This window comes from Chelonia mydas, chromosome 19 (genome assembly GCF_015237465.2).
Source record: "Chelonia mydas isolate rCheMyd1 chromosome 19, rCheMyd1.pri.v2, whole genome shotgun sequence".
NCBI lineage: Eukaryota > Metazoa > Chordata > Testudines > Cheloniidae > Chelonia > Chelonia mydas.
Window position 1 is genome coordinate 5,908,924 of NC_051259.2, and position 23,638 is coordinate 5,932,561.

The 23,638-nt window shown below is 59.8% G+C and overlaps 1 protein-coding gene and 1 long non-coding RNA gene across 18 annotated transcripts in view; one reads left to right on the forward strand and one right to left on the reverse strand.

Moving 5' to 3' along the window:
* The first annotated feature begins 168 nt into the window (after window positions 1–168).
* On the forward strand, window positions 169–7,992 carry LOC122463331. Its single transcript, XR_006286590.1, has 3 exons — window positions 169–311; window positions 6,865–6,954; window positions 7,486–7,992. It is a non-coding gene; the product is annotated as an uncharacterized LOC122463331 (long non-coding RNA).
* Window positions 5,359–23,638, reverse strand: part of ADGRB2 (adhesion G protein-coupled receptor B2) — a 108,101-nt gene continuing 89,821 nt past the window's right edge. For 7 of the 17 annotated variants that reach the window (XM_043532344.1, XM_037881966.2, XM_043532338.1 and 4 more), the window contains 11 exons: window positions 23,402–23,471; window positions 23,098–23,164; window positions 22,651–22,736; window positions 15,147–15,318; window positions 13,456–13,551; window positions 12,161–12,200; window positions 11,166–11,818; window positions 9,285–9,320; window positions 8,381–8,485; window positions 7,749–7,802; window positions 5,362–6,272 (listed from right to left, as the gene is read on the reverse strand). In XM_043532344.1, coding sequence (XP_043388279.1) covers window positions 6,102–6,272; window positions 7,749–7,802; window positions 8,381–8,485; window positions 9,285–9,320; window positions 11,166–11,818; window positions 12,161–12,200; window positions 13,456–13,551; window positions 15,147–15,318; window positions 22,651–22,736; window positions 23,098–23,164; window positions 23,402–23,471 — 1,550 coding nt within the window. In that variant the 3' untranslated portion in view covers window positions 5,362–6,101. Of the gene's footprint in view, window positions 6,273–7,748; window positions 7,803–8,380; window positions 8,486–9,284; window positions 9,321–11,165; window positions 11,819–12,160; window positions 12,201–13,455; window positions 13,552–15,146; window positions 15,319–21,635; window positions 21,735–22,650; window positions 22,737–23,097; window positions 23,165–23,401; window positions 23,472–23,638 lie in introns of all 17 variants that reach the window. The other 10 variants (XM_043532335.1, XM_037881962.2, XM_043532334.1 and 7 more) reach the window with 4 other exon arrangements.

Consider the following 23,638-nt stretch of genomic DNA (forward strand, 5'->3'; position numbering starts at 1 on the left):
AAAGCTCTGCCTATTAGGGTGGAGCTTGGAGCAGTGCATCCAATAGAAAATGAAAACAGGTGGATTCTTTGATCCTATTGGCTAGAAGAGGCAGGGACAGCTACCCACCATATTTAAAAGACACAGGTTGGGAGAGACTGGGGTATTGACCAACTGCAAGGTCATGGGAAGCCCATGGGAGGCCAGCATGGCTAGGAAAATTAGGCCCAGGATTCCCAGCTGCATACAGCGCTTGCCCACCAAGGCCTGCGTCTCCTCTCATGTGCCCCAGCTGGCTTTGAGGCAGTTCGTTCTGATTTACACCAGTGCTGGTAAGATCAGAATCAGGACCACAGTCTTTAAAAGGACAACAGAGTATCAATACTGCTGGGACCAGGGGTCTCCCTTGTGGATGTATCATGGGGGGGAGGGGTTAGTTATTTAGGGGTCTCTGTTCTATTTTGGGGGGGTTCTATATAAAAAGAGATCTCATCTCCATTTGGGGAGTGGGTTTCCCATTTCCTCCACTAAAACTATTGTTCTGCCCTGTGTCACTGCTAAGCATCTGTCTGTCCAGCCTAGATAGTGGGAGCAGGCCCATCACTATGGTATTAGACCAAGGCCTGTATAGTTTGTCAGGCCAACAGAATATCGTTGACTTGAGCTGATTCCTTAGGCATTTGTCTGTCTGAGATGCTTATACAGCCTTCATGCGCCGAGCCTCTCACATTTACCCTCACTACGCCCCTGGGAGGCAGGGCAGTGCTGTTATCCCCACTGTGCAGATGGGGCAACTGAGGCACGGAGAAGGGAAGTGATTTGGCCAAGATCACACAGGACATGTGGGGTAGCACAGGGACTTGAACCAGAGCCTTAACCACTGGGCCAGTCTTCCTCCACTCAACCTCTGCGTTGGGAGCCGGGGTCTGGGATGGCAAACAAGGGATGTGTTTTGTACACTTAGCCCCCAGCCCTTGGCCGAGTGCTCTCGCATTTGCATTCCTCTCCCATGTTGAGCAGCCTCCTCCTACCCCGTTTCCCGCCCCCCCCCCCCCCCCGCCCCTGCCCCACTGCAGCAAAGCCAGAACATCGGAAAGGGCACGTGCAGCTTCTCAGCTGATATGGGACGGGGTGGGAGAGGAGCCAGAGTCGTTCTTAACAAGTTAAACGGGAAGCGATAAGTCACAGGGCTGCCTGGCTGGGCCCAATGGGCCCCCATCCCTCAGCCCCACAGGTGGGCCAGGGACACCGAGCCGCCTTGGCCCCGCAGGCTGCAATGCCGAGACAAGCTTGGGGGCAGCACAGGCCCTTGCTGAGCCGCTCCCGGCTCCATGATGGTGCGCACCCCGACCCCTGTGTTCAGTGGGGCAGAGCTCCCCTGCACTAGCTAAGGATGGGCTGGGTTTGGCGAGCACGCATGGGACAGTCCCCTTGGGGTCAGAGTGCTCGGCGAGCCGGCAGACCCCCCCCACCCCCGGCTCTGCTGGGGGCGCTGGCAGGGTGTGGGCCTGGAGCAATCACAATGGAAAACTTGTCTTATGAAAGGAGACTCAGGAAGCTTGGCTTGTTTAGCCTAACTAAAAGAAGGTTGAGGGGAGATATGATTGCTCTCTATAAATATATCAGAGGGAAAAATACCAGAGAGGGAGAGGAATTATTTAAACTCAGTACCAATGTGGACACAAGAACAAATGGATATAAACTGGCCACTAGGAAATTTAGATTAGAAATTAGACGAAGGTTTCTAACCATCAGAGGAGTGAAGTTTTGGAATAGCCTTCCGAGGGAAGTAGTGGGGGCAAAAGATCTATCTTGCTTTAAGATTAAACTCGATAAGTTTATGGAGGAGATGGTATGATGGGATAACATGGCTTTGGTAATTAAATATTCATGGTAAATAGGCCCAATGGCCTGTGATGGGTTTTAGATGGGGTAAGATCCAAGTTACCCGGGAAAGAATTTTCTGTAGTATCTGGCTGATGAATCTTGCCCATATGCTCAGGGTTTAGCTGATCGCCATATTTGGGGTCGGGAAGGAATTTTCCTCCAGGGCAGATTGGAAGGCCCTGGAGGTTTTTCGCCTTCCTCTGTAGCATGGGGCACGGATCACTTGCTGGAGGATTCTCTGCTCCTTGAGGTCTTTAAACTACAATTTGAGGACTTCAATAGCACAGATATAGGTGTGAGGTTTTTTTTTGTGGGAGTGGTGGGTGAAATTCTGTGGCCTGCGTTGTGCAGGAGGTCAGACTAGATGATCATAATGGTCCCTTCTGACCTAAATATCTATGAATCTATGAATCTATGAACCACAAAGAACATAAATCCCTGGGTCCTAGTGCAAATATCCCACCAGCTGCAGGGAACCACGGAAAGGACCAAGTCGTTTTAAGGGGTCGTCCAGGGGCTTGGCTTGCAGATTTGCCCCCGTTCTGACAGCGGTGGTGCTGGAGGCGTGCAGCAAAGTGATCAGCTCACAGCTTGGGGCTTGCTGCTGGCCACAAATGAGCCCTCAGCCCTGCCAGGACCTAGGGACCACCACCCAGCCCCAGCCCTGCCAGCCCACACGTACCCCGGGGCATGGCCCTCACCTCTCTCTCAAATTACGCCTTCCTCCGCTTGCACCCCTCACACGTACCTACACTGCAGTGTTGAGCCCCTTGGCCTCAGCCCCAAATCCCGCGCCCTGGCTGAGCCCAGCCTCTTCCATTTCACACCCTGCCCCGCCTGCGGGCCTGTCCCCACCCGCCTGCACTCGGCGGGGTGAACGTGCCCCCAGCAGGGGCAGCGAGCCGCACAGCCCTGGGGACAGAGGGCTCACCCTGTGCTGGGACGGTGGCTTGAGGCAAGCAAGTGAATTGGACACAGCCGCAGCCTCCAGCCACGTTCCTCCGGCCGGTGACTGCAGAGGCCTTGCGGCAGAGCTGGGGCCCGGCGAGAAAAGCAACAGCAGGGCTCCAGGGTAGCTGCCCGCTTTCTACCTGCTCTGCCCCTGCCGAGCAAGCACTTTCCTGGGCCTCCAGCCACCGAACAAAATGCAAACTGTCCTGGAGACTCCCAGCTGTGGGGAGGGACCAAAAAAAGGGTCCAGCCAGTCCCGCTGCGAAGGAGCCAGGCAATTCTGTGGGCATGAAATTGCCAGAGGTAGCAGAGCGGGGCTCAGCGAGGCACGTGTGTGTGTCACTGTGAAGCTGGTTGCATCCCCCTGCTGTGGACGGGCGCTGGGCTCCTTGCGCAGGAACCCACGCGCCAGCTCCAGGGAGCAGGAACCCCGTTCAGCTTGTCAGGAGGTTGGCCATGTGGTTAAGGCACAGGTCAGGGCGCAGTGCCCCGCTAGGCCACTGACTCCATGTGACCCCAGGCCAGTCACTGCTTGCTGCCTCAGTTTCCCCACCTATAAAACGGCAGCCTGGCTTCCCGCGTGACCATGAGGGCTCGTTAACACACACCAAGGCTTTGAAGCTGAAATACACTAGTGAGGTGCTCCAGCTTGATTCCCCAGCTCCCAGGAGCAGGGAGGATCTGCAGCCCTAGATGTAGGGCAGACCATGGATCCCTGCTTTCAGCCACTGTATGATGGTCCATCTCTCCCCCACAATGCACAGGGGCACTTCACAGCAGGAGAGAGAGAAACAGGCTGCTCAGTGGGGTTTTAGGAACAGTTTTTTGGCTGCCCAGGGGCCTGTGCTGAATCCTGCCTTCCCCAGCCCCATGTATGCCATTGGCACCGGCTTCAGCTCCCTCTGAGAGCAGCCCCCCCCTGCTCCAGCTGCTGCGCCCTGCCTGGAAACCAGCAAAGGGGCGTATGGATGGTGCATAGCCTCCGGGTACCAGAGGGATGGAGGGAGCGGGGCAGGGAAGGTGCAGCCCCCTGATCCCGTCCCCGCACAGCAACAGCCCTGCAGGACGATGGCGATGCTCCTCGCATGATAATCCCGACACGTCAGCCCACCGGCCTTTGAGCATCTTCTCTGGGCTGCACCCACCTGCAGGCCCAGTGAGAGCTGGCGGCGGGAGTGAGCAGATTGGGGGAGCATTCACCCCACAACATGCACGTCTGTACCATGGGGAGAGCAGGTGGTGAGGACATGGGACAAGGTACCTTTGCCTGGGTTTGAACCCAAGGGCTCGGTGCTGCAGGGCGGGGCTCAGTGCAGGGGGCTCTTCCCCCACACGGTCAGGACTGACCCCAATTCCCCAGTGCTGGAGTGCTGGGGGAGGGGGCTCAGTGGGGGCGGGGCTGTCCCGTCAGTCAATCCTGACCCCAATTCCCCAGTGCAGTGCTAGCTGGCACAGTGGCGATGGCGTGACTGATGAGACAGCAGGGGGCGCCCTCCCCCAAGTCAGTACCAGACCCACTGCCCCAGCATGGCACCGGACATGCCAGCCTGCCGGAAGAGCCGCCTGTCCCGGGAGGCCCTGCCCGCTCATGGCTATCCTCGGGGCATGGGGCATTTCTCCAAAGGAAGCAAAGCGCCCACGGGGTGTGTTGGTGGAATGCTTGGCAGCTCACCAGTGGTGCAATGGGCATCCCCACGATCGGGCTCGGGGGGGGGCACTATCAGGGTGGCAGCACCACCAGGCGGGGGCCGATGACAGCATCTCTCTGACCCCCCGCACCCTGTGTCTCCGCTGCAACCTCGCCCGTCTCCCACCCATCACAGCTCCGTGCCCCAAGAAGCTGGGGGTTCCCTCGCTCTCCCCTTGGGCAAGATGCCCTTTGGCTCTGCAGGCAGGCAGGGTGTGTCCAGCGCGAGCCCTGCGCCCACCCTCACCAGCCGGGGGTGGAGCTGAATGAGCCTGAGCCCGTCTGCTCCTGGGCAGCCTGGAATTGGCCCCAGCAGAGGCAGGTGGAAATGGGCAATGGCTGCAAGGGGACACGTGGCAGGAGCTGTTTCCTGCCAGGCTAGGGCTGTAGAAAGCAGCCCCGTCCTCTCACGCGAGCACCAGGGGGCATCTCCTCTTCCCACCCCAGCCTTGTGCCTTTACAAGGGGAGAGCCGCGGGGGGGGGATGCCAAGCGGCCCGAGGAAGCAAAGGACGCAGATGGCAGGGACAGCAGCAGGGCACGTGCCCCATGAAGCACCCGCAGCTGGAGCGCAGGCCGGGAGCACATGCAGGTCACCCTCCTCCACCCATGCAGCGGGAGCCGGCTGGCAGGGGCTCCCTAAGCAGGCAACCAGGGCTCTGCTTCCCCCGCATCGCCGCCTGGCGCTGCATGAGGCTGGCGTGTTGCAGGAGGGAAACCAGCCCCGCCTCCAGCACCCGCTCCACCCCGGCGCAGTGCCCAAGGCAGCCGTGCCGGCGCCTGCCCCCTCCCCACCCCACCCCAGCGCACGACGCCCCACACCACGCAAAGGAGGCCAGCGCCCCCGGCCGCAGAGATCCACAGAGAGTGAACTTTTATTTTCAACAAAGACAGCGCCTGCCCCATGAGATAGAAAGGGGGGGTGCGGGGAGGGGCCCCTCCCAAGGTGGGCTCTGGGGTCGAGGGGATGGAGTGAGCCCCCTCCCGCCTGGGGGGAGCAGGCAGAGCGGAGGTGGGGAGAGGAAGAACAATGGCGGGAGCAGCGAGCGGCAGGGTGGGCGCCCCCCGCGGCGGGCAGGGGGCGGGGCTGCTTCCATGGGGCGTCGGTCCCAGGTGCACACGGTGCACTGCGTGAAGAGATGCCCAGGTACAAAAGAGTTCGGAGCCGGCTCCCCCGCCAGGACGCGCCGCACAGAAGTCGGGTCCTGCCAGCGCCCGCAGAGAGCGGGGCTGGCGGCGCTGGCGAGGCCGCAGCGGGCGGGAGGCCGGTTGGCGTGCGCGTGTCCGGGTGTGCGTGGCCCTGTGTGCGTGACCCTACAGCCGCGGGCGTGTGTCTCCAGGGGTGCGCGCGTCCCGTCGGTGACGACGTCAGAAGGGAAGAGAAGAAAAGAAAGCCCACAACAAAAGGCGAGAGGAGGATGGTGTGCCGGGGGGGGGGGAGGGGGGGGAGCACGGCCCCCCCCAGGCGTGGGGAGCAGAGTCCAATGGCCGAACGAGGAAAACAAAAACCCCCACAAAAGGGAAACAAAATCCGATTGTCCTTTTGTTTGCTTTTCCCTTCTGCAGCGCAGCGTGGGGCTGCCCGGGCTCCCCCCGGCTCACACCTCCGTCTGGAAATCCCCTTCTGACACGTCCAGGTTCATGCACGGGGGCTCCCAGCTGGCGCATTGCAGCTCCAGCTTCTCCCGCTGCTTGGGGGGCAGGGAGCTGAGCGTCATGGCCTTGAAGGTGCTCCAGCTCGTCTGCTGCTCCTCCGGACTGGTCACTTCCTGCGCAGGGCAGAGGAAAGAGATGCGTGGGGGATGTAACGGAGCAAGAGCACCGGTCCCCTCTGGGCCTGGGGAGAAAGAGAGCTCCGTTCTCCCACCCTTGGCCTGCTCTCCGCAGGCTGTGATCGCTGGGGCTGTCTGTCTCCCTGGGGCTGGGCAGCTGGGTCCCTGGGACTCGCTGTGATACGGTCATTATTGGGAACAGTTTGGCTACTCAGCCTGGCAGCGCCTGCAGTGGAGAACTAGGGGGCAGGCCCCTTATGCCAGCCTGGCAGGGTAAAGGGGCCTTAGACTGGCCAGGAGCCCAGAAAGCCACCCAGGGCAGGCCACGGCTGGCGTAAGGGCTCTGCAGTGGCCCAGGCCCCCGTGCAGGGTTGCCGTGAGAGTGCACCGCACCACGGCCAGAGGGGGCCCCGAGCAGCAGCACGGCCCTGGGCAGAGAGGGAGCAAAACGCGGCCAGCAGGATGTTTTGCACCCATTTTGCGCAGTTTCAAGAGGACACCTGAGGGACAGGGCAGCGGGGACCCAGGGCCCGGCAAGGGGAGGATGGAAAGTCCCCCGCTCCCCTCTGTGTTCCTGTTCCCTGCGCAGGGACCAGCTAGCAGGCAAAGGGCCAGAGAGCAGATGCTTTGGAAGCCACCTGGAGAGAAGGACAGGCCGGGGTGCACGGCCAGAGGACAGGTGGGTGGAAGGCCTGGGCGTAGCCAGAGGGCAGGAGGGTGGGAAACCGGGACACATAGAACAGCCAGAGACTGGGCAGGATGGATGGGGCGCGTGCCCGAGGGCAGGCGGGGAGGACAGGGTGCACGAGGGCATGCGGATGGGCAGGATGGATGGGGCGCGTGCCCGAGGGCGGGCGGGCAGGACAGGGTGCACGAGGGCGTGCGGATGGGCAGGATGGATGGGGCGCGTGCCTGAGGGCAGGCGGGCAGGACAGGGTGCACCAGGGCGTGTGGATGGGCAGGATAGATGGGGTGCGTGCCCGAGGGCGGGTGGCCAGCATGGGAGTGAAGCCTGGGACAATGTGCATCTGAGCCCCAGGTGCCTTTGCCTGAGATGAAGATGGAGCCTGGGGAGGGGCCCCTGGACGAGAGCCAGGAGGCTGTGGGGACAGTGTGCAGGGGGGAGGGAGGGGACACACGACACTTATGATGGGGTGGGGGGGGTGAGGAAGATGGACAGACAAGCTGGGAGGCTTTGTATGAACTACAGGGTCACGTCGGGCAGCACCATGGGAGGCCTTCGTCCTGCAAGGGACAGAGCGAGGATGAGGATGGGGTGAAGACACTGACGTGCCAGGATCCCTGCGAGCACATGTGATGAGGACTCGACGGGGGGGGGGGGGGGGGGGGAATCTGTGGGGGCACAGGGCTCCCGAGGGGCAGTAGCTCTACCCTGGGCCCCCGCCCAGGGAGCCCCCCCTCCCCAGGGGCTGGTGCTGCTGGACCCGCGGCTGGGGGTGTCCAGGCACTTACGCTGGATGTGCTCTTCTCCGCCCCGGCCGAAGAGACGCTCCACCGCTTCTCTCTCTGGGGGGAAGCACAGGAAAGGGCAGCTGGCGTCAGACACTAAGGCACAGGCCCCCCCTCACCGCGGCTGAGCCCTATGGCACCGGCTACTGGACGTCACCCACCTCAGGTGCCTTATGGGTGGTGTGGGCCCCCAGGCAGCCCCCCGGCTTGGGAGGAGGGGTGGGCTGTGACGCGCAACGATATCGACCTCTCGATTTGACCATCTGCCTAAGCAGGTGCCCAGGGGTCCCTCCCAGCAGGGGGAGATGAAGGGAACGGGGTGAGGCCCCCCCAGGCTCTGCGGTCCCAGCCTTCCCAGAAGGGAACGGCCTGGCAGTGCTGGCTGCAGCGAAGCGACTCAGGCCAGCAGGAGGCGCTGTGCAGCACAGCTAACCGTGCGCGAGCGAGGTACGGATGGTCACGGTGCTGTCCGTGCGAGACAACCGACGCCGGCCGGGGAGCGACAGCGAAGGGCTTCCACAAAGGCCAGCGACCGGCAGCTGCCTAGGTCAGTAACGCAGCCCGGCGCCCATCCCGCCCGCTGCTGCGCGGGGACGTAGGAACAGACCAGCCCTGCCCCATGCCGACAGCTTTACCTTGGCAGCATTGGTAGCAGGCGCCCGGTACCGATCCATCGTGTGGAATTTCTGGTTCAGCTCACGGTAGAGTTCGGAGTGGCGCTTCCTTGTGTGCATGACTTTCTGCAAAGGGATTGGGGGGGCCCAGAACGTACATAAGCCGAGTCAGTGCCGTTTCCACGGACACACAGCATCATCCCCCTCACCCCCCCACCCCTTCTCCTGGCCTATGGGAATAATGGTTGTTACTTTACTCGCTACAGCAGGGGGAGCTCACACACTGGATTTCTGTAGGACCCACGAGAAACAGTCGCTATCGTTGGTTTGTGTCTGACATTTCTTGGCAACAGAGTGGCAGGAGGGACTCCAGCCCCCCTTCAGGACTCCCCCCGTCACCCGCCCCAGCAGACTGAAACAGTCACACACGTGCAGCAGGTCAAAATTTAGGTGCTTAAATTCCTCGGCGGTTCCCCCTTCCCACCAGCTGAAATGACCCTGCCTGATTGGGAGCATCAGCTCCCTCCACGAACCTAGCGAAAATATTCCCAGCACCCCTCCGGCGTTTTCATCAACTGTGAGCGCTCTTTATTGCCTGGTATAAAACTCCCCGGAGCGCAGCTCCTATTTAACTGGATTCTGCTTCAATTGGGCCAGGGATGCGGTTGCAGGAGGGAAATAAATAAAGGAGATTTTATTTCCCAAACCCAGCCGAGCTCCTTGCAGGGCTCCTCCCCAGCCCCCACCTCTCCGCAGAGACCAAGCACCAGCCACCCTCGATCCCTCTCGGCTTCGGGCAGGACGGCGCTCACCGTGCCGCGGGTCCCCCGAAGCCCAGAAGGGAGCTCCCTCACCGCGCCGGTGCCAAGGCACCAGGAACCGCCACACCAGCAGCAGAAGTGGGGCGGGTCTCAGCGGCGCTTACCTCGAAATCCAGATCTGAGTATCGTAACCGCTTCCTCTGGGGGTGAAATATACGCGCCGGCCAAACCAAACCGAAAAGGGGGAGGGGGAAAAAAGAAAGATCTTTATTGGTCTATCCGGCAAAGGGGGGAAGAGCACGCGCTGGGGCGAGGGGCTGGGAGAAGGACGCCCGTTTACACCTGACTGAAGTGACTGCTATTCTCACTGACTTCAGCAGGAGACACCCCAGTCTGCAAAAACTCGGTCCCAGGACCGGAGGGGCAGCAAAGCTCCCCCTTTTGGCTGGATTTCCCATTGCGGCTCCCTCTGCCAGGATGGCCCCTCCCCACTGTGCTGTCTAGGCTCCTCCCCTGCTCTCATCTGCATATGTTAATTAGCCACAGACCCCTGATAGATTAGCAGCTGATACCTGGGCTGCCCAAAGTGTTAGAGGGGTGGGTACCACCGCTATGGCAACTGTTACTATAGCGTCTGCCCATCTTTTAATGCCGTTAGCCTCCCAGCCCCACTCTGATGTGGAATGTGGGTAACAGCTACGACCTCATTTTAGAGCTGGGGACTGAGTGACTCGCCCCACGTCACACACCCAGTCTGCGGCAGAGCCAGGAATTAAACCCGGGTCTCCCACGACCCAGCCTGGCGCCCGAAGCACTGGGCCATAGCAGCAGACGCTTGCTCCGTGCTGGGGTGAGGATCACTCCAGCCCTGGGGGCTTTGTGATTCCTTGTTACTACCTGGGAGGGACGCTAGGTACCTGGGCAGGCCCCAAATCGGACCTGCTTTAAAAGAGCATCCAGCAGGGAAATGTCCTCTAGCCGTGTGGCTTCTGTCTCTCTTTGGCAGCAGTCACTCTGTTACCAAGAAGTTGAAAGCGATACTAACCCGTTACTCACACAGTGCGGGCGCCTTTCATCGGAGGAGGTGAAAGCACCAGCCAGGTATTAATTTAACCTCCCCAGCCAGGCCAGTAGCATTATCCCCACTCGGCAGTTGGGTAAACAGCGCAGTGAAGTGGCTCGCACAGGAAAATTAGTGGCAGAGCCAGGACGAGAAGCCAGGAGCCCCGACTCCCGCAGACCCCACTTCCAACCGCAGACAATAGCCACCATTTTGACGTGTCACACAGAAAAGGGATGTGCAAGCGCCCCCTGGTGCTTTGCAGCCAGCAGTTAATTAACACACACTATTCCCAGAGCGGGCCTTTGCTCGAGGGGGGACACCGGCCATGGGGATGGGGCTCAGCCAGGCGAACGCACCGGCTCCTTCTCCTGTTCAGATGGACGTTGGGGAAAAGCAGTGAGCTAAAGGGAAGGTAAATGCAACAAGAGACAAGTGCTGCCTCCGGGCTCCTCCCAAGGGGTGAGACACACCCCAGAGCTGGCAAGGAACTGCTCAAAGCCGGGTCACCGCACGGATATGCGCTGGGCGGGACAGTCCTGGGTACAAACGAATCCCAGCAAGAGCAGGAACGAGAGCTCCCTGCGTGTCACAGCACTATCAGCCCCCGAGATGCAGCTTCGCACATCCTGCTGTGCATACGCTCGCTCTCGCACACACCTTTGCACGTGGTCTCACACACGCTCGTGCATGCGGTCGGTCACGCATGCTCAATAACGTTCACTGTCTCTCTCATATACTTGTTGCTGTTTTGCACATGCAGTTACCACTTGTGCACTCTTGCACACCCACACCTGTGCATTCTCTTGCACAAACACACGCACTCACACACACACACACTTTCTCAAACACACACACTTGTGCAGCCCCTTGCATGCACACACCTCACTACAGATGTGCACACTTTCGCCCGGTCCCGGGCCCACCCGCTCCCCCTCAGCCACCCGGGGAAGCGGGCTCTGGGCCCGGGAGCGGGCGAGCTCACCTCGAGCGACCCCACTTTCATGGCGGAGCCCGGCACCGTGCGCGGCATGGTGCGGCTGCGCTCCGTGAGCTCCGAGGCCAGGATCTGCCGGACCGTGGGGTGCTGCTTGAACTGAAGGCCGTATGGGTGCTTCACCGTCCCGTAGGGCTGGTTCAAGTTCACATTGATGTGGTCCACCGAGACAAAGCCGGGGTAGACCTCCGACTCGGCCGCACGGTGCCCCTTGCCCACGTGTGGCACCTCATCCACCTTGATGTTGAGCTTGCCCTCCTCCCTGCCGAAGGGCTTGAGGCTCACAGTCCGGCGGGGCAGCACCATGTAGTCGCTCTCTAGCGCCGGGTCCGGCGCCCGCATCCAGCCGTAGTCGGCCTGCCGCAGGTTGCTGTCCGCGCACAGGTAGACGGGCCCCCGGCTGTCCAGGTTGACGTCCTTCTTGGCGGGCAGGTCGCTGAGTTCGTTCAGGCCCTTGTGCGTCAGCTTGGGCACCTGCACCAGGATGCCGGTGGGCGGGATGTTCCCCGGGAGGCTGGAGAAGCCCAGGCTTCCCTCGGAGCTGGGGTGGAGCTTGGGATCCTCATCGCCGTCCAGGGAGATGCGCGACAAGGTGCCCGTGATGGTGGCGGGGTTACACGCGTTCACCTCCTTGAAGAGGACTGGCCGGGGCAGGGAGAAGAGGAGACGTGGGTCAGACGTGGACAGGCAACGTGAGGGTGTCTCCCAACCTCCAGGGACACTGGGATGGGGTCAGACTGGCCCTGACCTAAGTGGTGTTAATACCAGGCTGTTAGCCCCATACGGGGGGGTACCCACCCCCATGGCGCCTGGCTGGCGCTGCTCCTCTTAGCTCCTCCTCCTTGATGCTAAGCCCCTCCCCTTCTCTTTTAAAGGAATGGCATGGATCTGTGGCGATTCACGTCCCTGGCTTGGGGGTGGGGAGGGGACACAGCACTGACCTCCCTCCCAAAACACCCCGCGGGAGCAGGACCAGGCCTCACCTGTCTGACACGCCAGGTTAACGTCCTTTTCAAAGTCTGTCTATAAGAACAGAGAAAGAGGGGGAGAGAGACAGAGCGGGGAGAGAGAGGGAGACCCGGAGGGATGAATGCATCACAGGCGGCAAGCAGGGCCAAAGGAGCCTGGCAGCAGGGTCCCCGGGGGTCCGGCTACACTGCAGCCGGGAGGGGCGATGCCCAGCGTGGGCAGACAGACGCATGCGAGCTCAGTGCGAGTAGTGTGAATGTTACGGCCCTGGCGGTGGCACGGGCTAGCCACCGAGTCCAAGCCCTCCCGACCCGCTGGGTACGAGCTGGGGTGGCTAGTCTGAGCTACCGCCAGGGCCACAGGGTCCATGCTGCTCGCGCATAGCCCAATCTGCACGGGCCCCGTGCTGCCCAGTCACCTCTGACCAGGGCCGCATGCCATCTGCTTGCCCGGTCCTGCCCCAGCCCAGGCCCTGAGCTGTCTGCTTTCCCTGTGCTGCCCCAGCCCGAGCCCTGGGCCGTCTGCTCCCCTGTGCGCCGCAGCCCGGGCCCCGTGCCGTCTGCTTGTCCCCTTGCCGCCCCAGCTCGAGCCCCGTGCCCCCTGCTTGCCCCCTTTCCGCCCCAGCCCGTGTCCCCTGCTTGCCCTGTGCCGTCTGCTCGCCCGGTCCTGCCACAGCCCAGGCCCTGAGCTGTCCGCTCCCCTGTGCCACCCCAGCCTGGGCCCCGTGCCGTCTGCTTGTCCCCTTGCCGCCCCAGCCCGGGCCCCGTGCCGTCTGCTTGTCCCCTTTCCGCCCCAGCCCGGGCCCCGTGCCGTCTGCTTGTCCCCTTGCCGCCCCAGCTCGAGCCCCGTGCCCCCTGCTTGCCCCCTTTCCGCCCCAGCCTGTGTCCCCTGCTTGCCCCGTGCCGTCTGCTCGCCCGGTCCTGCCACAGCCCAGGCCCTGAGCTGTCCGCTCCCCTGTGCCACCCCAGCCTGGGCCCCGTGCCGTCTGCTCGCCCCCTTTCCGCCCCAGCCGGGGCCCCGTGCCGTCTGCTTGTCCCCTGGCCGCCTCAGCCCGGGCCCCGTGCCGTCTGCTTGTCCCCTGGCCGCCTCAGCCCGGGCCCCGTGCCGTCTGCTTGTCCCCTTGCCGCCCCAGCCCGGGCCCCGTGCCGTCTGCTCGCCCCCTTTCCGCCCCAGCCCGGGGCCCCGTGCCGTCTGCTTGTCCCCTCGCCGCCCCAGCCGGGGCCCCGTGCCGTCTGCTCGCCCGGTGCCGCTCCAGTCCAGGCCCTGAGCGGCCTGCTCGCCCGGCGCCGCCTGGCTGACGCTCACTCACCATGATCTGCACCTGTCCGTTCTTGCAGGAGTCGGGCGAGTTCTCGTTCTCGTCGCTCTTGCACACGCCGATCTGGCACTTCACTACGTCCTGCACCTGGGCGAAGCAGAGGCCGCGGTTACTGCCCTGGGGGTTGGCAGTGAAAGAGGGCCCCTGCTGCCCTGCCCCGCTCACAAATGATTAGTAGGGTCTGTAAGTCAACTGGCTCTACCCCAGCCAATCCTCACGCCCCGCCCAGATCTGCCCCTCTGATCCCCAGCCCCCCCCAGCATCCCCTAGCCTGCTGCTGGGCAGTAACCGGGGGCAAGGGGAGGTCAGTCTCCATCTGCTCTTTGAGGCCTTGGACCCTGGGCTGGGGCTGACAGCTGGAGATCCAGGGGCATGGATACTTGCCCGCTTAGAGCTGGACTGAGCCCCAACCCCTGCAGAGGAGCCAGGATGAGGGCAGGGCCCCCTTAGCCCCTCCATGCAGGGGGAATTTCACCACAGGCCACCGCGGTGCCCTCGCAGCCACCTCTCGCTCTCCTGCATCTTGTGGGACCTCTGCCCTGGCATTGCCATGAGCATCTTTCCTACGCCCTCCTGGCACCTGGGCAGTGACAGCCGCTGGGCCCCTGCCCTGATGGGAACCTTCCGCCAGCAGCCGGCCACAATCTCTCCCTCCCTGAGCTCCATGCCCATCTGTAACGCTCTGACCAGCTCCTGCTGCCGTTTGAGCTGTTACCTTGGAGATATTTATAGTCTCTCCAGAGACTCCTCTTTACTAGACTCTATAAATCCTACGGCCCTCGGCTCGTCCTCCTGACCCTCCGCTCCGGCCGCCCTGCTTGGCATTCCAAGGCGAGGCTGCTGTTGCTAACTTCCCCAGGTGGTTACAAGGACGGGACCATTAGGCGATCCCTGGTTTGCGACAGGACAGGCCAGACACACGTAACGATAGATCTTGCATGCGCACTCTCTCGCTGGCCACATTTTGTGTTTATAGAGCTGCCTTCACAGTGCATCATGCTAAGATAAATGGGCAACCCAAGGCAGCTCCGGAATGCAGAGGGATGGGCTCGGAAGGACGTGGTTCTCTCCAGGCGGATGATGGACAGAAATCCACCCCCTCCCACCCTCGGGAGCTGGGCGACTCCATTAAGATTTAGCGTTCCATTTGGAGCAGAAAGCCATATTTTGGTCTGGTCTGGTCTGGGATAGCTGCCTCCAGCCAGGACCGTGGGCTTCGATTACGCTTTGCCTACTGTCTCCACAACAGCGCGTCGTGCTCTGCACGCAAAGGGCCCCCTTTCCACAGTGGGACCCCGCCCCGCCCCTGCATTCCCACCCGCTGTTTTGCACAGTCAGCGAAGCGGGCGTGCAAACCCTCAATCGCTGGCAACGGGGTGTGCGCAGAGCGCCGCTACTTGTTCCGCCGGGGGTGTGGGGGCAGACTCACTGAGACCCCTTTTTCTGCAGAAGGAGTGGAAACCATTGTGCAGCCGCTGGCGTGTGCAAGGCCAGGGGTTTGCACGTGCAAATCTGCGTGTGCAAACCCAGGGGCAGGCCGAGCCACAGACAGCCGGAGGAAGGGAAGGACAGATGGAACCTCAGCCCCCGGATCAGACCAGCAGCGGAGTTAGAATGGCCCCTGCCAGGGCTGTGGGCGTGAGCGCTGATGGCGGGGCCGGGCAGGCAGCGCGGGGCCCCACCTCTCGGCGTAGGAAGCAGTGCACCGTGATGATGACGAAGCCCTGCACCGAGTTGAAGACGGCGAAGAGGACCTGGAAGAGGATGGAGCGCCGGTCGGTCATGGCGAGCACGGCCGACATCCAGGTGAGCGCGAGCAGGGGCAGGACCACGCAGGAGCTCCACAGCGACGCCCTGGGCGGGGAGAGGGAGGGACGAGGGTGAGACAGACGAGCCCCGGCGCCAATCTGGGGGGGAGGCTGCTGTTTAAGAGGAACGGCGGCCGTTCCCGAGGGAACTGCGGGAGCCCAGCAGCCAGCGCTGTGGGGGGGCTGAGCCAGTGTCCCAAGGGCTAGGAAAACCAGGGAGTGCTTTCCGCCTGCCCTCACTGCAGTCTCGCTGGTGAGAGCTGAGAGATCCCGCCTGTCACCCAGGCTGCAGGTTACAGTGCGGGCACTGTCCGACAAATCTCCCACTCGCAGCCCCCCTGGCACTGTCCCTCCAGGCACAGCCCCGCCGGTTCGTGGCCTCTCTGCCAAGTCTGCCAGACTGCGTGCCAACTTCTCTGATGGGGGCATGGAAGAGAGACCCAGCAAACGCATTTCAGGTAGGCCAACACCACCGTTCTCAGACTGATCTGGATTTGACCCAGGCTCTGAATCCCATTCCCCTGAGCTGTTCAACGCTGCCTTCCCAAACTGCATTAAGGCCCAGAGTTTTAAAGGTATTTAGGTCTAAATCCTATTGACCATCAAATGGATTCTGGCTCCTAAGTGCCTAAATCCCTTCTGAAAAGGAGCCGGAGGCTCCTAAATCAATTAGGCGTTGCAATGCTGAGTGCAGCAATGCTTAAATACCTTTAAAAATCTGGGCCTAAGAGCCCCATCACCTCCTGGGGTGAGAAAGACCTGCATCTGCTGAGGAAGCTTGTAGCTTTGCCTGCAACGCCCGAGCCCACGCCCCAGCTTGTGTGGATGAAGCATGCAAACTCCTGCAGAAGTGAGCCAGGCTCTGCATGCAGAGGACAGAGCGGCAGGGGGAACGGCTCATGCACTCAGCCCGTTAGATTTAACTATCTTCTCATTCTAACCTCTCCTCTTGCTGTTCTGTTCAGCTGTTGAAAGCTCATTAAGTGACAGGCAGAAGGCAAAGCCTCCTGGAGATTTAAGGGAGGGAAGTTGCAGAGTTGGGAACGGAGAGCCCGGCCTTCCTTGCCATGATACGGGTCTCAGCTAGCCCCGGGGCTGCATACGGCCCAAGGCACTCAGATCCTGGGCTTGGATTACAGCTAAAAGGTCCTTCCCCACGCAGCTTTAGGGGGAAGCTGAGATAGCAGGAGACAGGGATTTCCCTACAGCCCCGCATGGGGTGTTTACGCCCCCAAATTTCCCCAACACTCCCCCCGCGAGTTTAGTTACATGCAGTGTTGCCAAATTAGTGATTGTTTGGAAATTTGATTTGAAATTGAAACATTAATACACACTTTAAAAGCATATACAGTGTATGATAAAATACATGTATCTGAAAAAGTAAAATAGATGTGAAAAGTATGAACATAGACTAGCTTCCTTGTACAGCTGTTTATGACAATGTCAGTGCATTCATTTCGGTGATATTGGCCAACCTAATAATTTCAAATGATGATTTATAAGCAAAGTCTAAATGAGCTCTCCCTGACAGCCAGTGACGAGCTGGGGGGGAAAGGCTTCAGGACCGGATTGTATTTACATTCACACCTAATCTACCTAGGTATCCAGCAAACAGAGCGGTGTTGCCCAAGTGATAGATTTTGGCTGGGGTTGGGTTATAAATCACTTGAATGGGGGAGGGGGGAATGAAATGTTGTTATTCTTATTGTAGGAGTAAAGGGCAGTAGAACTGTCCTTAGCCTGTGCTGATTGAGGGCATCAAGAGAGAGGGTGGGGACAGGTGTTTTGCTTGATGGTCTGCCTGAGTCCCAAGTAGTGTTTGACCTGCCCCTCTCCACTGTTTAAAGACAGAGCTGATTAGGCTCCGTAGATAGTCTTTGTTTTGTTAAGTGACCACTACAGCTGAAATCACTGAGAATCAGGTCTAAGTGCTTAGGCCAGCTGTGGGACAGTGTTTCTGTGGAAGAGACGGCCCAGTCTGCACTCGCAGCGCTGAGAGCTCAGCTGAGATCACTGAAAGCTGGTGGAACCTCAAGAGACCAACTCGCAGAGGTCACAGCGGCAGGTGGCAGCCGAAGGTGACGGCGCAGGGCCATTGGCAACAGAGCGATGGAGTGAACGGTGGCACAATGAACAACAGTGGCCAGAGCGAAGAGTGAGCAGCTGGAGGAACGAGCGAGGTGCCTTCTTGCCCCCCACCTGGGAGGTGAACTCATGCGAAAGCACCTATGAACGCTGAGTCTCCACTGACCAAGGACAACACCGGTGAGTGTTAATGAGGCTGTTAAGAATGCTGGAGACACAACACAGTTCATGCAAACAAACATGGCCATGGCGTCCTACTTTCTATTTAAGCAAGAGACACCACACACTGCAAACTGGAGGCCAATGTTAAGTGCATTGTCACGTGTTCATCCTGAAGTTGAACGCTGGTTCTGAACACGACCAGCAAATGCTCACTGTCTTTCTGCAAGAAACTCAACTGACTGGCTAGATGCATGTGGTACAACAGTGAAAGACTCAACAGCTGAAAAAGTGAAGAACTCTCTCACCACATTCAAAAAATGCACCAGTGCAAATGGTCATCAAGTATTAAGTCATTGTGTATGTTGATGTCAGGGGTAGGCCAGGAGATGCATTTCTAGATGTTCAAGTGATAGAAGACAGATTGGCTGCATCTGTGACAATCCATATCTTAGAAGAGTTAAATGCTTGTCAATGGGACCCCAAACAGATGGCTGCTTGTGCATTTGATGGAGCTGCAAACTTCTCTGGAAGACATGGTGGAGCACAAGCTTTGCTCAGAGAAAAAATGGTCTCTCCTATACACACTGCAGAGGCCATTTACTCCAACTAGCGCTACTACGAGCTGCAGACTCTTCAAAAGACATTAAAAAAGCTATAAATTTAATGTCTTCATTATATTCTTTTTTCAGCAAGAATCCAAAAAGACTGAATATCTTGGAAGATATAGAAGATACACTGGGACTGAAGTTCAAATTAGTCCAACCTGGGAAAACCCTCTGGCTTTCTCATGAGCGATCCTTTTGACTGTTGTCTTAAAATTACTCCAGACATTATTACTGGCTTTGGAAAGTATCTAGATAGATGGGATGGAACTAAGTAGTGAGGCTGGTGGATTACTTTTGCTACTACGTTCAGAGAAGACTATTGCCATTCTCTCCCTTGTAAGTCTACTGTTGAAACCACTTGGGTCACTAAACAAGGCCATCCAGGCATCTGCTATAACAGTAGTAGATCTTTGTCCAGCAACAGAAGCTACATTTGGATCAATCAGCGAGCTATCCACTGAAAAAGTACTGGAAGAAGCAAAGACGTCAGTCCAGAAGTTGACTAATGAAGGCATTTACACTGAATCCTTAAGTGAAGAGGCAAGAAGTGTTTGTTAAGACAACTGAAAAAGTACACAGACTTGATTCTTAAAAATCTACAACGACTTCTAGATTCTACTCAACCTCTGCGTAGCTTTTACAGATCCCTGTCTTATAAAACACGACAGTTGAGTGGAGTGAGGCACTGCCAGCAATGGGGCTGCCATGTGCTCAGGACAGAACAGAGAATTTGAACACAGAGTGGAATATCATCCGACGAATGAATGAAGATTTGACTTCAACTTCTCTTTTATCATCACTAGTGGCTCGACCCGATCTTTACGCTCTGTTTCCTGGGCTGAAAGAAGTAGGAATTCATCTCTTGCTACTCCCAGTCACAACAGCTACAACGGAGCGTTCTTTTTCATCATTGAATAGAATTTTGTGTTTTGAAAGAAGTCGCCTTCTGCTTGATCATGTGAATGTACTGATGAGCATATCAATGGAAGGAATGGAAGTACCGGACACATGAGAAGCCACCAAAGATGAACGCATTCAATTCAAGAAGTTCATTAACAGAGTTGTGCAAAATTATAACAAGAAACCAAGAAGGATGTAGACGGAGTGCTCCATAGAAGGCTTGAGTAGCTAACTTTAATTTGTGTGATGATTTTAAAATCTAATAAAATGGTCATGAAACATTTTTTCAGTTTTTACTCTGGTGCCACACAGCCCACCTTCACCCTCACAGTCTCACCCCTCATCAGCCCTGACCCCCCTGCCCTGTAAATTTGAACCCCCCCCAATTTCAATTCCTGGGGAAAACACTTCCAGGAGGAGAATGAAACCTGAGGGCCGGGTCTGATCTCGAATGTGCTGGGCTCCAGTTCCAAACTGCTCCACACCTTGGGCCAGATGTGCAAGGAAGCCCTTGGTGCACTTCAGTGAGCTGAGTCATCATTTATACCAGTGCAAAATGGGCACAAAAAGGCCTTTTGGGCCGATGCAAAAACACGGACAAGGTGCAGGGCAGGGCTGGATGAGACCCACTGCATTTACACTGGTGTGACTACTGGCTGGAGTCACTCCTGATTTGCACCAGCATGCGAGAGAATCAGGCCTGCTGGGGAAACGAGCAGGAGGGCCTCCCTCCTCATTTCTGGTGGCTATTGGCCTTTCTTCCACTGAGCCCTGTATTCCTGAGACAACATTCCAGGCGGAAAGCTGATGCCAGATGCCATTAGCAGTGATGCAAGATAAGCCAGGGGACGGCACAGAGTGTGCGCGCACATGCCTCTCTCTCTCGCCATGAATAGCAGCAGAATAATGAGAAAGGATTCGGGGGAGGACGCGGGGGAACGAGATGATAGAGCACAGACAGATTAACCATGAGAGCAGCCTCTGACATGGAGATAGCCGGCTAGCAGCTCCCCTGCACCCCAGCCATGCACACGGACTGACGATGGCGGAGCACGCCCCCACGCGGGGAGTCTCCAGGGGTTCACTCCAGGCCTCTGGGGCTGGGCTGGGACCCCACAAGCATCGTGAGGATTTTGGATCAGGGGGTGCAGAGCAGAGCCCAATGTAGGAGGGTGACGCATGGGTTAGAACAACGTGTGTGTGCGGGGAGCGAGATCTGGGGGAGTGTGTGGGGGCTGCGGAGTGCATGATGCATGCGGGAGTGCGGGGGGGCTATGGGAGGTGTATGGGGGCGCATGTGGGTGCAATGTAGGTTTGAGAGCCTGAACCTCCCCATTCCTGCATTCTCTGCCCAAGCACAAGGACTTCGGTCTTTAAAAAAAGGATTTTTTAAATTGTGCTTTTGGGGAATTTCCCCAACAACGTAAGGCCCGTTCAGCGTGGCCGTGCCGCTCCCCAGGGTCTCTGGCTGCTGTCAGCAACACCACCACCAGCGTCCCAGTGTAAGGGGTTCTGGCATCGGCAGCCCTGCCCCGGGGCCTGGCTGGGAACATTCTCATCAGCTGCTGGGTTCGGCCTCTGGTCATGGGGAGCGAGGGTCCCCTCCCGCTGGGGTGGCCGGAACCAGCCTGCATCCCAGCACAGCCCAGACAGCACCAGAGACTGGACTCAGCTTCCCTGGTTTCCCCACATGCTGCCCTCCCTCAGAGGGCAGCCAGGCCCCCATGGGACATGTCCTCAGCCACCTCTCTGCTGTGATTGCCCTGGGGATTCTGGTGGCAGGAACCACTCGGCCTCTGGACTGTGACCCACCAACCCCCAGAAACGGACCGTCTTTTCATCACTGCTGCCATGGGCAGGATTCAAACCAGTGGTGGAGAGGGGAACGGCTCTGTAAGGCACTGCCAGTCCCCCTGAGCCATGGAAAAGGAACTTGACCTAGCCCCCCACTCCTGAGCCCCATGTCCCACCACCACATGGGGTACAGGCTCCCTGCAGCAAGGACGGGGGACGTATCAATCCCCCTGGAGCTTTTTAGCTCTTTGCTACCTTCCCACACTGGCTGCCCTCTTCCACTCGCCCCCAGCTGGTCCCGGCTCCCCTCCCCTGCTCATCTCCTCATCCCCTCTTCCCCCTCACTGATCCCCTTTCCCCCACAATCCGCGCCCACCCCCTTAGAAGCCCTGCAAGGTCCCAACATACAGAACACAAAACAACCCAGCCTGGAGATCTGGCTGGTCATGGCTGCAAAGCCCCCGTTCCCCCATTCCCACCCCTGCCCAGGGAGGGAGGGGGGGCGAGCCCCGCCCCACGAGGGACCTGCCCCAGGCGCTGTGTTATTTGATGAGCGGCAGCGAACGTGCAGGAGTGACGGGTCACACACACACACACACACACAGGGCCCCAGGCCCCGGAGCAGCCCCGAGCACACGGCATTCTCCAGCCCTGGGGCGGGAGTGGAACGGCTGAGCGCCCACCAGGCAACGCCCCCTCCCTGCCGTCCCCCCGCGCCCCGGCCGGCGGGAGAATGCTGCGCTCCCAGGTCACGGGCAGCGCGGCCATGCACACGGCAGCGCGAGCGAGCACAGAGAGGAGCCAGCGAGAGACTAACATGGCGCTGCTGGCCGTGGCGGAGGTCAGGGCGGTGCTGGACACCACGCCGCATTTGGTGCATTTCAGCAGCAGGCGGCCGCAGGCGGGCTGCTTCCAGCTGAGCGCCCCACCCCCCACGGGGGCCACGCGCCGGCCAGGGGGCGGGGAGGGGCGGGAAGCGAGGGCACGAGGCAGGCGGGAGGGGACGGACGGACACATACACCAAGCAAATGGGAAAAACAGAGAGAGAAAGAGAGAGAGAGAGAGAGAGAAATTGTTAGTTGCAGGCCGGCACGCTGGATGGTTAGCGACAAGCACGGGGCTGGCAGCGCTCGCTGGGGGGCTCTGCAGTAGGATCCCCCCTTTCCCTGTACGACGGGCATGCCCCCGCCCAAGTGCTCCCCGCCCCCCGTGGGGGAGAGGTTCGGCAGCCTGGCTACCCGCTGGTAACGGGTGCAGGGCCTGGGCAGGAACCATGGGCACGTCTGGGTAACAGACAACGGGGCAAACACTGCCCACTTGCTGCAGCAGTCAGCTCAGTGCCAGCCCCCCATTCTGTCTCCCCAGGCCTCCAGCTAAGCCTCCTGGGTGGGGCTGGGGGACAGGGTGCTGATGGGTGGCTTGCGTGTCTCTCTTAGATCAGAGGAGGGCTCATCTGTAGGGTGGGGATGGCATGTCGCTGGAGCTGGGGGTGAGGGGCAGCTCCTGGAAATCCACACTCCACCCACCCACCCCCGCTTAGCTATGTGAGCTGGGAGCCTGCTGAGGACTGGGCAGACTTCACTTCACTTGTGAATGGCTGGAGCCGAGCCCAGGTGCAGCCAGGGGGTGCACTGACACAGCCAAGGTGAGGAGGGAGGGCTCTTAACACCCTGAGCCTCCAGCCTCCTAGAGCAAACGGGACATGGACTGCCTGCCACTGCCCCCTCTCCTCCTACTGCACCTGGGCCTCCAAGGGGCAGAGGGTATTACCTGCCTGTGTGTGCCCTCCCGCTCGCCCGCCCCACCCGGGGGCAGCCCTGGGGGGCACTTACCCGGCCCGCTGCTTTTTGGACTTATCTGAAATGCCGTCCCGAGACATGAGCTTGTTGAAGACAATGATCCCAATGAGCATGTTCACCTTGATGCGGAGGGAGAGACAGAGACAGAGCCCAGGTGAGAGGCAGGGTGGTGACCCCACACAGGGGACCCAGCACTGGGCAGCGCCCTCCCCTCCTGCTCTGCCCCCACCCCAGGGGAAGGGAGGGACTGGGCTTTGTGGGGATCATGGGAGAGTTCAGAGAGATTGTGGGGAGAGCTCAGCGGCAGGGTCTGGGCTGGGAACAGGCTGGGGTCAGGGGAGGAGAAACAGGGTCGTGGGGTGCGAAGGGGAGGGGCTCCCTGGGGCTGGGGGGCGCCAGGGCCCGAGGGGGAGACGGCAAGAGACAGGGGTTGGCTCTTTTCTTCAGCCAAAGACGTGCTCCCAAAGGGCAAACACCTACCAGCACGATGACAGCAGCGGGGCCGACGAAGGCATAGAGCAACCCGCCTTCCAGGGAGAGCCAGCAGCTACAGTGGGAACACAGCGCCATTAGGGGAGATGGAATCCCCTCCCTATGCCGCCCCATCCACTCCCTGCCTCCCCACACTGACCATGGCCCGTCTCCTACCAGGGAGCCTGGCTCCTCGCCCCGCCCCGCAGCCCCCAGCTCCTGCCAAGTCTGGTGTCCCTCGCAGCGCAGAGCCGGGGAGCCCCTGCGGCCCCAGCCCGCCGTGCACCCCAGCCGGGCTCATTCCAACACTCACTAGCTTGCTGTTCCGTAGCCTTTGGTCCGAGTGAAGCCGACAGAGACTGCAACCACCAGGGCTGGCAAACCTGGGGAGGGAGAGGAGACAATGGCCAAGATCTGCAGAGGGGCTCAGCACCCACCTGCCCCACTGACACCACTCCCTCCATTTCCTCCCCACTGACACCAGTGCAGCATCCCGCCGCCGTGGCGAACAACTGCCCTACGGCCCCCCTGAACAGTAAGAGCTGCGGGG